Raw genomic sequence first — 18437 nt, forward strand, 5'->3', positions numbered from 1 at the left:
TTTGTCATACATCGACATGAATCAGCCATGGATTTACATGTGTTCCCCATCCCGATCCCCCCTCCCCCTTCCCTCTCTACCCGATCCCTCTGGGTCTTCCCAGTGCACCAGGCCCGAGCACTTGTCCCATGCATCCAACCTGTGCTGCTGATCTGTTTCACCCTTGATAATATACATGTTTTGATGCTGTTCTCTCGAAACATCCCACCCTCGCCTTCTCCCACAGAGTCCAAAAGTCTGTTCTGTACATCTGTGTCTCTTTTTCTGTTTTGCATATAGGGTTATCATTACCATCTTTATAAATTCCATATATATGTGTTAGTATACTGTAATGTTCTTTATCTTTCTGGCTTACCTCACTCTGTATAATGGGCTCCAGTTTCATCCATCTCATTAGAACTGATTCAAATGAATTCTTTTTAATGGCTGAGTAATATTCCATGGTGTATATGTACCACAGCTTCCTTATCCATTCGTCTGCTGATGGGAATCTAGGTTGCTTCCATGTCCTGGATATTATAAACAGTGCTGTGATGAACATTGGGGTGCATGTGTCTCTTTCAGATCTGGTTTCCTTGGTGTGTATGCCCAGAAGTGGTATAGATAAACTATGATTCCTTCTCCTTCCCTCCTCCTTCTGGGATGCTTGTTATGCTAATGTTGCCTTCCTAAAAGAGTCAGATAGTTCTTGAAGAATTTCTTCTTTTTAAAAAATATTTTACTTATTTATTATTGAAGAGTATTTGATTTACAGTGTTAGTTTCTGCTGTGTAGCAGTGTGAATCAGCTATACATATGTCCACACTTTTTTAGATTATTTCCTCTTATAGGTCATTACAGAGTATCAAGTACAGTTCCCTGTGCTATATGTTATAGTCAGGTCCTTATATATACACCACTGTGTATAAAATAATTACTAATATCAGTCCCAATCCCACAGTTTATCCCTGCCCTCCCGCTTTCTCTCTCGGTAAATCATGTTTGTTTTTTACATCTGTGACTCTGTTGCTGTGTGTGAATAAGTTCATTTATGCTTTTTTTTTTTAGATGCCACATACAAGCAATATCATGATATTTGTCTTTCTCTGACAGTCGCTAGGTCCATCCATGTTGCTGGGCAGTATTTCTTTTTTTTCTCTTTTCCTTTTTTGATGACCTGTTCCTCTGCTGGTGCATTTGAAGTAGCAAACGTGTGTCTTCTTGAGGTAGTTTTTGGTTTGGTTTGGTTTCTTTTTTTTTTAATTTGATTCTAAGGATTCAGCAGATTAGAAATTAGAGCCCTTTCTTTTGTTTGCCAGTGGGTGGTACTATAACACAAGCCTTTTGTTTTCCTTAACCTCAGCTGCCTCTGGTTATGTTTGAGACTTGGCGCTTTGCACCTGTCATAGGTGTTGCCCATTGACCTTACTGGTGTGTTGCTGCTGTGGATTGCCGGCGTTGCCACCTGGGACACTGGGATGGTGACTGCTTCTGCTGTGTCCAGGAGCGCTCAAGCCACAGGCCCTGCCGCAGGCGGGAGGAGCGGGGGCAAGGTTGCCCTTGCTGTGTCTGGGATTGTCGTCTTTGCAGGGCCTCTGCTCTGGGCAAGGGGTCAGAGCTGCGGGTGCCTCCGTACCTGAAGGAATGGAGTCACAGGCCCCTCTGCCGCCGCTCTCTACTGTCTGTGACGGTGAGAGCCACTGCGGCCAGGAGGCTGGGGTCACCTGGCCACCTCCTCTGCTGCTGCCGGCTTCCCTCGGGCTGTGGCTCAGCTGCTGCCACCAATAGCTGGAACGGCAGGCGCTGCCTTCGTATTCCTCTGGGCTGTTTCCCCTGTGTTCCAGTCTGCCCTCCTTAGGTGTACACATGTGTGAGACTCTGGCATCACGGTGTGTTGGGCAGAGGTGCCTTTGTTGAGTGCAGATGTTTAGTGGTTGCAGATTAAAGGGGAGAGACAAAGGGAGCATCTCAGCGCATCACGGTGCTTTCAGGATCACTTACTACTGGTGGTGCTAATCTTGATCATTTGCTTAGTCTTCTAGGTTTCTCCACTGTTAAGTTGATTTTTCTTTATTGACTCTAAGACTGGGGTCATTTGTCTTAGTCTTTTCAGAGTCAGTTTCTTTAATTGAATTTCCAGAGTGGTATTTCACATATTCTGTAAGTTGTCTTAAAAGTAGAGGCTTATTCAGTGCAGACTGATTTTCATGTAGGTGGTTAAGTACTTCCATGAGGAGGTGGTGGTTTAGTCACTAAGTTGTGTCCTACTCTTGTGACCCCCAAGCTCCTCTGTCCATGGAATCTTCCAGGCAGGAATACTGGCGTGGATTGCCATTTCCTTCTCTATGGGATATTCCCAACCCATGGATTGAACCTGGGTCTCTTGCATTGCAGGCAGATTCTTTACTGACTGAGCCACCAGGGAAGGTACTTCTATCAGGAGGCCATAATATCTGATTATTTCTCTTGTTGTGTTATTCCTTTAGTTTTTTAGGTCTCAAATCTGGTTAAAAAAAAAATCAGTACAGTTTATTCATTAAAAAATCTTTGCCAGCATTTTGCTGATATTTTTTTGATGTGATTTTATTACACTGGTAGCTTATTTTTAAATCTTTTAAGCCCATATTATAAAAGATTCTGTCTAGTTTGTTCTCAGTAATTCAGTGGTATCAGTTGATTTCAGACTATAGACAAGTTTAATACATAGGTAAAGAATAAAAGTACAGTGAAATCATAACTAGTCTCTCAAAGTATTCCTAATTATTATCGCTAATAAGACTAGGTACCGTGGTACTCTAGGTCCTCTGCTTTTTCAAAAACTCTAGTGAGAAGCAGAACTAGCAAGCCACACTTAATTTGCCTTTTTGATAACGATTTGTTATCATAGCGTGAAGGGTGGTTTTTCTTGTTACGAAACTTTCCTGAGGTGTTTCTGTAGTTTACTGCTGTATTAGTTTCCCGGGACTACTGTAACAAATTAGCACAACTTGGTGTCTTAACAACGGCATTTTATTCTCTCACACAGTTCTGGAGGCTGTGTGTCCTAATCAAGATGTTGGAGGTTCTAAGGGTTCTCAGGGAGAATCCACTTTGCTACTGTTAGCTTCTGGAGGGTGGAGGCATTCCTTGACTTGTGGCGATACCATTCCATCCCGTCTCCATGTTCACAACACTTTCTCCTCTGGTGTATCTAATTTCTCTCAGCCTGTCTCCTTTAAAAACATGTATGATGATATTTAGAGCCCACCAGGATAATCTCCTCAGTGCAGAGATCCTTAATTTAAATACATCTGCAGACTGTGTACTGTATAAAGTAACACTCACTGGTTTCAGAACTTGTTATCTTTGGAGGACACCGTTCAGCCCCCTACATCTTCTCTCACTATACTCAAAGACTCTTTGTTTGATGGCTTTCCTTATGTCATTTTTAGTCTTTGTCTTAAAGTCAGTCTTATCTGATATAAGTATAGCTACCCTAGCTTTGTTTTGGTTTCCACTTGCATGGAATATCTTTTTCCATGTGTCTTTGTGTGTCCTTAAAGCTGAATTGAGTTTCTTGTAGGCAGCATATAGTTAAGTCCATTTTTTAATCCATTCAGCCCTCGGTATCTTTGATTGAGTAATTCAGTTCATTTACATTTAAAATAACTATTGATAGATATGGAGTTAGTATTGACACTTTGTTAATTGTTTTCTGTTTTGTGGTTACTTTCTTTTCATGCTGTCTTCGTTTGTAATTTGATTTTCTGTAGTGGTATTGTTAGATTTCCTTTGTCTTTTGTAAATCTCATAGATTTTTGCTTTGTGTTTACTATGAAGCTTATATGAAACATTAATTTCAGTTTATTTTAAGCTGATAACATCAAATGCACACTAGAACTCCACATTTTTCACTCCTCTACTCCATGTTTTCTATTTTTAATTTCACAGTTTGCACCATTTTACCATCTGTAACCATTAATAATTTTTACATATTTTTGTGTTTCAACTTCATACTAGATTTATAACTGATTTATCTGCCATCATTATAACATTAGAGTATTCTGAATTTGGTGGCACTGATGGTAAAGAATCCAGCTGCCAGTGCAGGAGACACAAGACATGCAGTTTCAATCCCCAGTCCCCTTGGGGTTGGGAAGAGCCCCAAGAGAAGGAAATGGCAACACGCTCCAGGAGAATTCCACGGACAGAGGAACCTGGCGCGCTACAGTCCATGGGGCTGCAAGGAGTCGGACGCAACTGAGCACTCTATACTACTACACTGCTTACCTTGACCAGTGACATTTGTGTTTCTGTGTTTTCCTGTTATTAATTAGCATCCTTTTGTTTCAGCCGGATAGGTCTTTTATCAGCTCTTGTGAGGCTGATCTAATACTCATGAACTCTTTCAGCTTTCATGTCTCTGGAAAACTTTTTCTCTCTCCTTCAATTCTGAGCTGGGTAGAATATTATGAGTTGACTTTTTTTTTTCTCTTCCTTTTAGCACTTTGCAGGCAAGAGGAAAGTAACACAGCGTAGTCAAAGTTATTGCTGAAAAATCTGCTTAAAGTCTTATGTTTGGTGTTCCCTTGTACATAGCCAGTTTTTCTTTTGTTGCTCTTAAGATTCTGCCCTTTAATTTTTGATAATGCTGACTTTAAAAAATACATAATGTGACAGTTACGAGTTAAGTTTTACTGGCAATATGAGGACTATAGCCCAGGAGACAGCGTTTCAGATAGCTCTGAGAAACTGCTCCAAAGAGGTAGGGGGAAGGTCAGTATGTATGTGATCTTGGTGAAGAGGGAATTCTTGTAATCAAGCATATATTTTTTGCAGAAGAGGTTTCTCCTAGTCACGAGGAGCAAACATCATCATGAAGGAATTTAGTGCTTTTCTGGATATGAGGAGATGCAAGAATTGGACTCCTGAAACTATCTAACTATGTGAAGACCTGTTCTGCCAGCTTTTCCAGAGCACAGAGTGCCTCATTTCTGCCCTCCACCTTGAACTCTCTTCAGGGGTGTTGAAGGTCAGCAGCTGCAGTGGCCTTTTTTAGTCTTTGTAGAGGTAGATGGCAAGTGCCCATGGTAGGTGCAGTTTGTAGTTGACAATAAGTTAATCATAGTGTGTCTTTGTCTCTTTGGATTCATCTTATGGAACTTTCTGGGATTCCTGGCTCTGGACATTTGTTTTCTTTTCCATGTTAGGTAAGTTTTCAGGCATTATTTCTTTAAATATACTTTCTCCCCCTTTTCTGTCTTTTCTCCTTCAAGTATCCCTGGTAATGCAACTATTGATTCAGTTGATGTGCCATAAGTCCCTTAAGCTATCTTCACTATTTTTTATTTTGTTCCTCTGATTGGATGAATTTCACTGTCCTCTTGAAGAGTTAGTTCACTCATCTTTTCTTCCCTCTGTATCGTCTAATCTGTTTCTGAACCTCTCTGTGGAGCTTTTCATTTGTTACTGTATTCTTCAGCTCTGTGATTTCTGTTTAGTATTTTCTTGTATTTTTTTCTTTGTTGAAATTCACTTTATTCATGCATCATTCTCCTGACCTTGATAAGTATCTTTATTGTCATCATTTTGAGCTCTTCATAAGGTAAATCACTTATCTCAATTTTATTAATAAGGCTTTTTCCCTGGGGTTTTATCTTGTTTTTTATTTGGAACCTGTTTCTTCATTTTCTTGGACTCTATGTTGGTTTCTGTGCATTAGATAAAACAGTTAACTTCCTCCACTCCTGAACGAGTGGCCTTGTGTGGGAGATGAAGCTTATTGTTCAAACTTCCCTGTCTTTTGTCTCTGAAACCTTTGTGATTGTCTAAGGAGCCCTCTGCGTCTTAATGGCTCTGGGTACTTGGGGTGTGCCAACGCATGTCAGTGTCCCAAAGTGGGATCTCAGTCAGTACCTCGATGCAGACTGATTAGAACTTGGGCCATCAGGCAGGGGTTTAAGTATGCAGATATATCTCTTTCAAGGGGAGAGTGGGAGGTGGGCATTTCTGTCTACTCTGTCTGCATGGAAGCCCTGGATGATGGTTACCGACCGTTCCCTCTTTTACTAATGCCCTTCTGAAACAGTGAAAACAAGCCTAAGTGGCCACCAGAACCAGGTTGTCAAGAGATGTCGTCTTGGCAGCAGCCACAAAAGCTGGGATACCAGGCCTGTGCACAGAGCTTTCATGGAGTTACTGATAACCTGGGAGCGTGGGACAAGCTGGGAGTGTGCCAAGATGGTGCCCACCTATTTGCACATCCTCAGGGCTGGGTTGGGGTTTATGGGGAGGATGTCTCAGTGTTTCAGTGTGGATTTTTTTCTTATTTATCCAGTGTGTAAGAGTCATGCAGCTAGTTTCTGGATTTTTTTCAAAGGTAATTGTTCCATATGTAACTGTGGATTTGGTGTGTTTGTGGGAAGAGAGGCATTCAGGAGCCTTCTTTGTTACCTATCATCTTTAACTGGGACCCCCTCTTCACACTTCTTTGTGAAATGCATTTCTACCTTTCTCAAGAAACACAGAGTTGCACTGAAATATATACATAACCATGTGTAAGACAGGTAGTGGGAAGTTGCTGTGTATCACAGGGGCTCAGCCCGGTGCTCTGTGACAACCTAGAGGGGTGGGATTGGGGGCGGGGGTTCGGAAGGGGGGGAAGGAGGTTCAAGAGGGAGGGGACATACTTATGGCAGTGCAGAGCCACAGGAGACGTGGGTTCGATCCCTGGGTCTGGAAGCTCCCCTGGAGGAGGGACGGCAACCTACTCCAGAATCCCATGGACAGAGGAGCCTGGTGGGCTACAGTCCCATAGGGTTGCAAAGAGTCAGACACGACCAAAGTGACTTAGCATGCACACGTGGCTGCTTCATGTTGTAACGCAGAAACCAACACAAGAATGTTAAACAATTATCCTCCAGTTAAAATTAAAAAAATTTTAGACAAGCATTAGTTTGTTATCTTATTATAAATTATACCCCAGTGAAAATATTCTGGTATTTTACATTTTTAAATTACCAAGTGTAAAATTAGGAAAAATTCCAAAACATATAGGAAGAAGAAAATTATATAATATACATGTGTGTAACCACCACCCAGTCTTAATACTGACATTTTACAGTATTTGCTTTAGGTTAGCCTTTTAAAAAGCAAATCAAATGCTAAAAGTACAGCTAAAACTTTATCCCAGTCTTTGCCTCTACAGAATAAGGAAGGAGGAAATCAGTATCCTGACTTTGGTATCTGTTTCCATACTTGTTTTCATTATTTTGAGCTTATGTATGTATCTACAAAGAATATGTATTTTCTATACATGTGGTCATACTGTTTATAAATTTCTTTATGATTTTTATTTCATGGATCCTTTGCAGCACTCTGACTATTATATGCCTGGGTGTGTCTTCATTTGGATCTGTCTTGTTTGGAGCTTGCTAAGCTCAATGGGTATGAGTGTGAGTAAACTCCGGGAGTTGGTGATGGACAGGGAGGCCTGGCGTGCTGCAATTCATGGGGTCGCAAAGAGTCGGACACAACTGAGCAAGTGAACTGAACTGAAGCTTTATGAACGTATACACTTATATTTCAGAGATTCATTTTCCACAAAAATTTTTTCCTCATTTTCTTGTAGGATTCCACTTAAGCATATGGTTTTTTTGATAATAAGATAATTGATGTTAAGTTCATTTTTTAATAACTTTTCAGACTGGACAACTTCTACTGTTATACTTTCAAGTTCATTGGATCTTGTCTCAATGCTAGTATGCTATTAACGTTCAGTGATAATGTATAACATTCAGTGTATAAACAACAGGAGACTTGTCTGTGGGTGTCCGGGAGTCTCCGGCAAAGGCCTGGGTCTGTGGTGGCCTGCTGCAGGGTTGGGGGCAAGGACTGTAGCAGTACATGCATGGGATCTTTTGAGGTCACCATTATATAATCTTCATCACCTCCACTATAGTTTAGCCCCAGGTCAATAGCAGGGAGGGAACACAGCTCCACCCATCAACAGAAAATTGGATTAAAGATTTACTGAGCGTGGCTCCCAGCTCATCAGAACAAGACCCAGTTTCCCCCTCAGTCAGTCTCTCCCATCAGGAAGCTTTCTTAAGCCTCTTATCCTTCTCCATAAGACTGAAAGCCACAGTCACAGAAAACTAACCAATCTAATCACATGGACCACAGCCTTGTCTAACTCAATGAAACTATGAGCCATGCCGTGTAGGACCACCCAAGATGGACGGGTTATGGTGGGGAGTTCTGACAAAATGTGGTCCACTGGAGAAGGGAATGGCAAACCACTTCAGTATTCCTTCCTTGAGAACCCCATGAACAGTATGAAAAGGCAAAAAGATAGGACACTGAAAGATAAACTCCCCAGGTCAGTAAGTCAGTGAAGTCGCTCAGTTGTGTCTGACTCTTTGCGACCTCGTGGACTGTAACCCACCAGGCTCCTCTGTCCATGGGATTCTCCAGACAAGAATACTGGAGTGGGGTTACCATTTCCTTCTCCAGGGGACCTTCCCGACCCAGGGATGGAACCCAGGTCTCCCGCATTGGAGGCAGACACTTTAACCTCTGAGCCACAAGGGAAGACCCTCCCCAGGTCGGTAGGTGCCCAATATGCTACTGGAGATCAGTGGAGAAATAACTCCAGAAAGAATGAAGAGACGGAGCCAGAGCAAAAACAACACCCGATAGTGGACGTGACTGGTGATAGGGGCAAGGTCCAATGCTGTAAAGAGCAATATTTCATAGGAACCTGGAATGTTAGGTCCATGAATCAAGGCAAATTGGAAGTGGTCAAACAGGAGATGGCAAGAGTGAAGGTAGACATCTTAGGAATCAGCAAACTAAAATGGACTGGAATGGGTGAATTTAACTCAGATGACCATTATATCTACTGCTGTGGGAAAGAATCCCTTAGAAAAAATGGAGTAGCCACCATAGTCAACAAAAGAGTCTGACATGCAGTACTTGGGTGCAGTCTCAAAAACAGAATGATCTCTGTTAGTTTCCAAGGCAAACCACTCAATATCACAGTAATCCAACTCTGTGCCCCAACCAGTAATGCTGAAGAAGCTGAAGTTGAATGGTTATATGAAGACCTACAAGACCTTTTGGAACTAACACCCAAAAAAGATATCCTTTTCATTATAGGGGGCTGGAATGCAAAAGTAGGAAGTCAAGAAACAGCTGGAGTAACAGGCAAATTTGGCCTTGGAGTACAGAATGAAGCAGGGCAAAGGCTAATAGAGTTCTGCCGAGAGAACGCACTGGTCATAGCAAACACCCTCTTCCAACACAAGAGAAGACTCTACACATGGACATCACCAGATGGTCGACACTGAAATCAGATTGATTATATTCTTTGCAGCCAAAGATGGAGAAGCTCTATACAGTCAGCAAAAACAAGACCAGGAGCTGACTGTGGCTCAGATCATGAACTCCTTATTGCCAAATTCAAACTGAAATTGGAGAAAATCACTAGACCATTCAGGTATAACCTAAATCAAATCTCTAACAAATGTGGAATAATACAGTGGAAGTGAGAAATAGATTTAAGGGACTAGATCTGATAGACAGAGAGCCTGATGAACTATGGACAGAGGTTCATGAGATTGTACAGGAGACAGGGATCAAGACCATCCCCATGGAAAAGAAATGCAAAAAAGCAAAACGGCTGTCTGAGGAGGCCTTAAAAATAGCTGTGAAAAGAAGAGAAGCCAAAAGCAAAGGAGAAAAGGAAAGATATTTCCATTTGAATGCAGAGTTCCAAAGAATAGCAAGGAGAGATAAGAAAGCCTTCCTCAGCGATCAATGCAAAGAAATAGAGGAAACAATAGAATGGGAAAGACTAGAGATCTCTTCAAGAAAATTAGAGATACCAAGGGAACATGTCACGCAAAGATGGGCTCAATAAAGGACAGAAATGGTATGGCCCTAACAGAAACAGAAGATGTTAATAAGAGGTGGCAAGAATACACAGAAGAACTGTGCAAAAAAAATCTTCATGACCCGGATAATCATGATGGTGTGCTCACTCACCTAGAGCCAGACATCCTGGAATGTGAAGTCAGGTGGGCCTTAGAAAGCATCACTACGAACAAAACTAGTGGAGGTGATAGAATTCTAGTTGACCTATTTCAAATCCTAAAAGATGTTCTGTGAAAGTGCTGCACTCAATATGCCAGCAAATTTGGAAAACTCAGCAGTGGTCACAGGACAGGAAAAGGTTTTCATTCCAGTCCCAAAGAAGTGAAGTGAAGTTGCTCAGTCATGTCCGGCTCTTTGCGACCCCATGGAGGGTAGCCTACCAGGCTCCGCGGTCCATGGAATTTTCCAGGCAAGAATACTGGAGTGGGCTGCCATTTCCTTCTCCAGGGGATCTTCCCAATCCAGGGATCGAACTCGGGTCTCCTGCATTGCAGACAGACGCTTTACTGTCTGAGCCACTAGGGAAGCCCAAAGAAAGGCAATGCCAAAGAATGCTCAAACTACCACACAATCGCACTCATCTCACATGCTAGCAAAGTAATGCTCAAAATTCTCCAAGCCAGGCTTCAACAACACATGAACCATGAACTTCCAGATGTTCAAGCTGGTTTTAGAAAAGGCAGAGGAACCAGAGATCATATTTCCAACATCTGCTGGATCATTGAAAAAGCAAGAGAGTTCCAGAAAAACATCTATTCCTGCTTTATTGACTATGCCAAAGCCTTTGACTGTGTGGATCACAATAAACTGTGGAAAATTCTGAAAGAGATGGGAATACCAGACCACCTGACCTGCCTCTTGAGAAATCTGTATGCAGGTCAGGAAGCAACAGTTAGAACTGGACATGGAACAACAGACTGGGTTCAAATAGGAAAAGGAGTATTTCAAGGCTGTATATTGTCACCACGCTTATTTAACTTATATGCAGAGTACATCATGAGAAACGCTGGGCTGGAGGAAGCACAAGCTGGAATCAAGATTGCCGGGAGAAATATCAATAACCTCAGATATGCAGATGACACCACCCTTATGGCAGACAGTGAAGAGGAACTAAAGAGCCTCTTGATGAAAGTGAAAGAGGAGAGTGAAAAAGTTGGCTTAAAGCTCAACATTCAGAAAACTAAGATCATGGCATCTGGTCCCATCACTTCATGGCAAATAGATGGGGAAACAGTGGCTGACTATTTTTTTGGGCTCCAGAATCAGTGCAGATGGTGATTGCAGCCATGAAATTAAAAGACGCTTCCTCCTTGAAAGGAAAGATATGACCAACCTAGGCAGCATATTAAAAAGCAGAGACATTTTCTTTGCCAACAAAATCTGTCTAGTCAAGACTATGGTGTTTCCAGGAGTCATGTAGGGATGTGAGAGTTGGACTATAAAGAAAGTTGAGTGCCGAAGAATTGATGCTTTTGAACTGTGGTGTTGGAGAAGACTCTTGAGAGTCCCTTGGACTGCAAGGAGATCCAACCAGTCTATCCTAAAGGAAAGCAGTCCTGAATGTTCATTGGAAGGACTGATGCTGAAGCTGAAATTCCAATACTTTGACCGCCTGATGCGAAGAGCCTACTCATTTGAAAAGACCGTGATGCTGGGAAAGATTGAAGGCAAGAGAAGGGGATGACAGAGGATGAGATAGTTGGATGGCATCACTGACTCAATGGACATGAATTTGAGTAATATCCGGGAGTTGGTGATGGACAGGGGGGCCTGGCGTGTTGCAGTCCATGGGGTCTCAAAGAGTCGGACATGAGTGAGTGACTGAAGTGAACTGAACATTCAGTGAAGATTTTTAAGTTTCAGACACTGCATTTAAGAGTTCTAGAGTTCATTTGGTTCTTATAGTTTCTTACTTTCTGCTGAGATTTCTCATCTGTGAATTTATTATGACCATATTTTCTTTTATGTATTTAAACATATTTATAATAGCTACTTTAGAATCCTTTGCAGCTAATTTTAATGTCTGAATCATTTCAGGCATTGTTTTTTCCCTTGATTATCGGTCACATTTTCTGTTTCTTCATGTTTCTTGTGATTTTGGATGTTTTTCTGGACATTGTTGATCATATGTATATTGTAGAGACATTCTTCCACTATATTCTTTCAAAGTGTGTTGAGTTTCGTTTCATCAAGCAGTTAACTTGGTGGAACTCGGTTTCCAAGTTCTGTGTTCACTCCTTGACAGGAACCAGTTAAGAATTACGTTAGTTCTTTTTTGCCTTAGCTGAGCTTTGTCTTGAACATGCGTAGTTAAGGGGTTAGCTAGAGATTTTGGCTATTTATTTGTAGAATTTGGGGTTCTTCTTTTGCGGTTCTTTTTCTGAGATTTCCCTTTCTCATTTTTCAACTCCTGCTGTTCTCCCACACTGCTGTGAGTCCTCAGTCACCTTGCAGTACCAACTGGCATCTTCCCTCAGGAAAAAAGTCATATAAATGGCAGTCTGACCCAGTGTTCTCTGCCGTTCTCCATTCTGTCAGATCCTTTCTACTTTCTGACTGGTTGCTCTCCAGCGTCTTTGGATTGCTGTTTGATTGTATTTCGTCTGGACTTCATGTTACCTGCAGGAGGGTTGGTCTGATAGAAGGCACTCCTCACTGTTAATGGAAGAACTCCTTGCATAACTTTTCTTTCTAGTGTGGTAAAAATACATTTAAAATTTGCCTTTTAGCCTTTTAAGTGTACATTCAGGGGCCTTAATTGAGTTTACAGTCTTGTTCATCAGTTCTCACTGTCTTTACCCGGAACTTTTTCTTATCCAAATAGTGACTCTGTGTCCCAAAAGCAGTACATCCCCACTCCCTCTCCCCCACCCTCTGGTAACCTCTAATGTACTTTCTGTCTCAATAAAACTCCCTATTCTACGTATTTCACCTGAGTGAATCCTGCAATATTTGTTCTTTTGTGTCTGGCTTATTTCAGTTTTAGCATGGTGTTTTCAAGTTTCATCCATGTTGTAGAATGTATCAGAACTCTTTTTAAGCCTGAATACTGTCCCATTGTATGGATATGTTTTATGTATCCATTTGTCTGTTGATATCCACCTGGGTTGTTGCCACATACTTGCTGTTGTAAATAATGGATGCTGTAATGAATATGGATGTAAAAGTGTCTGTTCGAGTTCCTGCTTTCATTTATTTAGGGTATATACCTATAAATAGTGCTGGATTGTATGGTAATTCTTCAACTTCTTGAAGAACTGCCAAACTGTTTTCCACAGTGGCTGTACTATTTTATATTCCTACGAGTAATTACAAGTTTCCAATTTCTTCAGATTCTCACCGACATGTATTTTCCTTTTATTTATTTATTATTATAGTCATCCTAGTGGGTATGAAGTGGTGTCTCACTGTGATTTTGATTTTTGTGTCTCTAATGACTATGTTGAGTGTCTTTTCATGTTCTTGTTGATGGTTTATGTGTGTCTGGAGAAATGTCTATTCAAGTTTTCTGCCCATTTTTTGAGTGGTCTTTTTATTGTTGACTTGTAGGAATTCTTTATATATTCTGGTTATTAAATGCATATCAGACATGATTTGCAAATGTTTTTTCCCGTTCTGTAGTTTTTCCACTTTGAGCGTCTTCTGACGCACAAAAGTTTTTATTTTGATGAATCCAATTTATCTAGCTTTTCTTTCTTCATTTATGCTTTTGGTATCATATTTTAGACTCCACTGCCAAATCCAAGGTCATGAAAATTTACCCATTTTTTTCTAGGAGTTTTGTGGTTTTAGCTCGTTTGTTTATGTTCTTCATCCATCTTACAGCGTTAATTTCTGTATATTTGCAGGAGGTAGGGATGCAGCTTTACTCCTTTGCATGTGGAAATCCAGTTTTCCCAGCATTATCTGTTGAAGAGATATTCTTTCCCCCCATTGATGGACTTGATGCCTTTGTCAGAAGTCAGTTTACCATATGTGTAAGGGTTTATTTCTGAACTCTCAGTTCTATTCCATTGGTCTATATATCTACCCTAAAGCCAGTATCACACTATTTTGATTATTTAGTGTAACTTTGTAGTAAGTTTTAAAATTGAGAACTGAATACTCCAACTTTGTTCTTTTTCAAGATTGTCTTGGCTATTCAAGGCTTCACATTTTCATATGAATTTGAGTTTTGGTTTTTCCATTTCTACAAATGAATAACTTTTTAAAAAACTTGCTCTTTGGATTCTGATTACTTTAGAGAGTTAATCAGGTCAATACAGACATTTAATTCACATAATGGATTATAAAGAAGTGTCTAAACACTTGTCCTTTCTTCTGTTGAAGTACAATTGAATTGTTTCTAGTGTTTTGCTTTTATAAACAATGCCATAATGAACATTCTTTGTTTGATACTTGTCCATGTGTTGGAAAGTGTCGTTAGGAGAGTAGTTCTCAACCTGGGCAGTTTAGTCTGCAAGAGAACATTTGGCAGTGTTTGGAGACATTTTTGACTATCAAGACTGAGGAGGAGCGCTACAGGCACCTAGCAGGTGGAGAGACCAGAGGTGCTGCTAAATGCTGCAGTGGTGGAGCAGATTCCCACCCACCCAGCTACAAGTATGATCCAAATTACACAATTTGTAAATAGTACCGAGGTTAAGAAACTCTGCTCTGGGGCATATACTTAGAAGTGGGATTTATAAAGCCCTAGAATGCTTCCATGGTGGCTCAGATGGTAAAGAATCTGCCTGCAAAGTTTAAGACCCAGGTTTGATCCCTGGGTTGGGAAGATCCTCTGGAGGAGGGAATGGCAACCCACTGCAGTATTCTTGCCTGGAGAATTCCATGTTCAGAGGAGCCTGGTGGGCTATGGTCCATGGGGTCACAAAGAGTTGGACATGACTGCATGACTAACACTTTCACTTTCAGGATGTGTACAGTCTTTTTTTGTTATTATATTAATGGATTTCTATAAAACATGAAGAAGATATTTCCAATTCAGGTAAAGGTTTTATTTGAAATACCTGGAATTAAAATGAAGGTTTCTTTGGTGATGCTGGTAATCCAGCAGCTATAAGCAATTTAATTGTCTTAAACCAGATAAAATAGCAGCATTATTCAGAGTTCACTAATTTGTTGACTCACCCAGAGGGGGCACGTGACTTTTTAACCTTTGTGCACTGTTACTTCCTGCCTGATGATAATATTGGTTTTAGAGTGAGAATCTGCTGTTAATCTGCGCTGAGCAATGGTGGTTGTAATATCAAGTTGACTGAATGAGAGAAAAATTACAGTGTGAAAAATGTAGAATTTTTTTTTTTTTCTGAGAAAGATGTTTGTTAAATATTGAACGCTTAAAGTTTGAAAAGTTTCTAAATGTGATTTAAATTGGTGTTTAAATTGAAGACAGAGGAATGAACCTTAAGAATTTCAAGACTCACTTTTAAGCCTATAAAGACCCATGGTTCCCGATTTGAAAATGTGATGAAGTTTATTCCTGGGAACTGTGTGTTTTTGTGTACATACCATTTTGCATATGATTTTTGGGTAGTTTATGCATGCTCCTGAAGCCTACTCATGGACCACTCCTACTCCCTTTGAACCTTCTAGATTTTCAGATTCAGGACTTTGGTAAAATTCTTAAAATGCTAATAATAAGATACAGGGTATTTGAAATTATCACTGAGTAGTGAAGACACAGCTATATATTGTTCATGTCTGATTTTGCAAATGCATAAGACTCAGTGGTAGAATTAAGTCCTTCAATGTTAAATGAATGAATACAGATCTTGTTTTAATATCTATAACCTTCATTTTTTTTTTCTTTTTACTAGGCATATGCAGCAGTGCTGTGGCAACAAGCTAATGAAAACAGACAAAATTCAACTGAAAAAGCATGTTTTGGAATCTCCCTACCAGAAGAAAAACTTGATGACTTTCGTGATGAACAGATTGGACAATTGCAGGAACTGATGCAAGAAGCCACTAAACCCAACAGGCAATTTAATATTACTGAGTCTAGGAAACCAAAGTTTTAGTCTACACAATAACATTTAAGAAAGGATTTCAAGTTCAGAGCCCTTTAACTATCATTGGTTTTTAAAATTTGTTTCTTAAGCTTTTAGATTTGAAAATGCCTGGTGTTAATGAAATATTCTTTTTGGGGATATTTTGAATGTTGTCTGTAATATACAGATCAGGATCATGAGTGGATGAAACTACATTTATTGAAGTAGTAACAGTTGCTGGATAGGATTTGTGTTTTGGACTACGTAAGAAAGAATGGTTCTAAACTGCACAAGCTTGTGAAATTTTCCCCAAAATCTTATATGTAAATTTGTTTTAATGCTATTCATGTTTAAGCATTAGTCTCATGGCTCTAGCTATATCAGATAAGTATTTCATGATCATGATAGATACAGAATTCCAAGGTCATTACTTAATTTCTATTTGCATGGAATACTTTTTAGTATCCTCTCACTTTCATTCAGTATCCCTAGATCTGAAGTGGGTCTCTTGTAAACAGCATTTATAGGGATCTTGTTTTTGCATCCATTCAGCCAGTCTGTTTTTCGGTTGGAGCATTTAATCCATTTAGATTTAAGGTAATTATAAATATGTATGTTCTTATTGCCATTTTGTTAATTATTTTGAATTTGTTTTTGTAGGTCTTTTTTTTTTTGGTTTATGGTTACCATGAATTTTTAATATAGCAGTCTATATTTTAAGTTGCTGGTCTCAAATGCATTTCCAATATCCTGCATTTGTATTCTCTTCTCTTCTCACAGTCACTGGTTTTGATGTTTGTGTGTGGATGATTGCCTGCTTTTACTGTATGTTTGCCTTTATGGGTGAGCTTTCCCATTTGTAATTTTCTTATTTCTAGTTGTAGCCTTTTCTTTTCTGTCTATAGAGAAGTTCTTTAGTATTTGTTGTAAAACTGGTTTAGTGGTGCTGAATTCTCTTAGCTCTTGATTGTCTATAAAACTTCTGTTTTCTCTGTCAAATCTGAACGAGAGCTTTGCTGGGTAGAGTATTATTAGTTGTAGGTTTTTCCCTTTCATTACTTTAAATAAATATATCATGCCACCCCCTTCTGGCCTGCAGAGTTTCAGCTGAAAAATCAACTGATAACTTTATGGGGATTCCCTTAGATGTTAATCGTTGCTTTTCCCTTGTTGCTTTTAATATTCTCTCTCTGTCGTTAATTTTTAATCAGATATTAATATGTATCTTGGTGTGTTCCTCCTTGTGTTTATCCTCTCGGGTGGGGCCAGGTCTCGGTGTCGCAATGGCGACCTCCAGGAGAGCTCACACCAGCAGGTATCTCCTGGGGCCGCCCCCGCCTGAGCCACAGAGAGCCTCAGGAGCAGCAGGTCGGTCTGGCCCAGGCGCCTGTGGAGCCGCGGCTCCACCCTGGGTCCCAGTGCGCGTGGAACCTCGTGTGCGCCTTCCCAGAGTGGAGTCTCCGTTTCCTGCAGTCCTGTGGGGCTCCTCCCCCCAGTGACAGACCCCGGAGGCTGGGGAGCCTGCCGTGGGGCCCGGAACCCTCACTCCTGTGGGAGAGCATCTGTGATGTCATTATTTTCCAGATACGAGTTGCCCGCCAGCAGGTATGGGATTTGATTATGTTGTGAAAGTGCCCCTCCTCATCTCACTGTGACTTCTTTTTTTGTCTGTGGGTACAGAAAGTCTTTGGGGGTGAATTCAAATCTAATTTGTCAGTGGTGGTTCAGCAGTCAGTTGTGAGTTTGGTGTTTTCATGAAAGATGGTGACCTAAAGTCCTACAAGGTTATTATTTAAATTCATTGCTATCCTGAACACTTCATCATTTCTGCTTTTAATAATACATAAGATTACTCATTTAAGTGTTCCTTCTCCCTGAGTCATTGTTTATTTACAATGAAAGGTTAAAAAGTAGCTTTAGAATTCAGTATTTTACATATTATCATTTGTCTAATAGATTATACAATGTAACAGATGACCCCTGAAATAATTTGTAGTTACCTGGAGAATCTCATGGCCTAGTTCATGGGGAGATAAAAACACTTTCATTATTTTTTTTTCTTACACTTAAGTTGATGTATAAACTGAAAAAAATCAAATGAAAATCCCATTCACATTCTAAAATGCTTATGAATTTTAAAAATATATTACACACTAAAATGACTTGGATATTTAATTATGTATGTTTACTCTGAGATTTAAGTGATTATTTTCAGATGCAGTTGTTTATATCAGCTTTTTAAAAAATTAATTCTATTTGCTCTGTGTTGCTGTCTTGTCCTCGTTCATCCAAACTTTCACCTGTCTTACTTGGAATATTAAGAACTTACTGCTAATCATTTTCTCTACATCCTCTGTGACCACCTACAGAGTGATATTTTAAAATGTACATTTGTAGCTGCCAGGTCCCTCAGTCCTTTCTTCCATCTCTCTTGGAGTCAGTCTGTAGATGGATGGGTGAGGCTTTCCTCATAACATAAGCGTAATTAGTCTTTACATTATAACAGGCTCTAGGAATAAACAGTGAACAAGATAAAACTCTTACCCTGAA

The 18437-nt window shown here is 40.2% G+C and overlaps 1 protein-coding gene across 1 annotated transcript in view; it reads left to right on the forward strand.

The window, feature by feature from the left end:
• SDHAF3 (succinate dehydrogenase complex assembly factor 3) overlaps positions 1 to 16886 on the forward strand; it is an 86054-nt gene extending 69168 nt beyond the window's left edge. The window contains exon 2 of the mRNA XM_043462664.1: positions 15714 to 16886. Within this exon, the coding sequence (XP_043318599.1) occupies positions 15714 to 15917 (204 nt within the window). The 3' untranslated portion in view covers positions 15918 to 16886. The remainder of the gene's footprint in view (positions 1 to 15713) is intronic.
• Positions 16887 to 18437: the final 1551 nt, after the last annotated feature.

This window comes from Cervus canadensis, chromosome 3 (assembly GCF_019320065.1).
Source record: "Cervus canadensis isolate Bull #8, Minnesota chromosome 3, ASM1932006v1, whole genome shotgun sequence".
Taxonomy (NCBI): domain Eukaryota; kingdom Metazoa; phylum Chordata; class Mammalia; order Artiodactyla; family Cervidae; genus Cervus; species Cervus canadensis.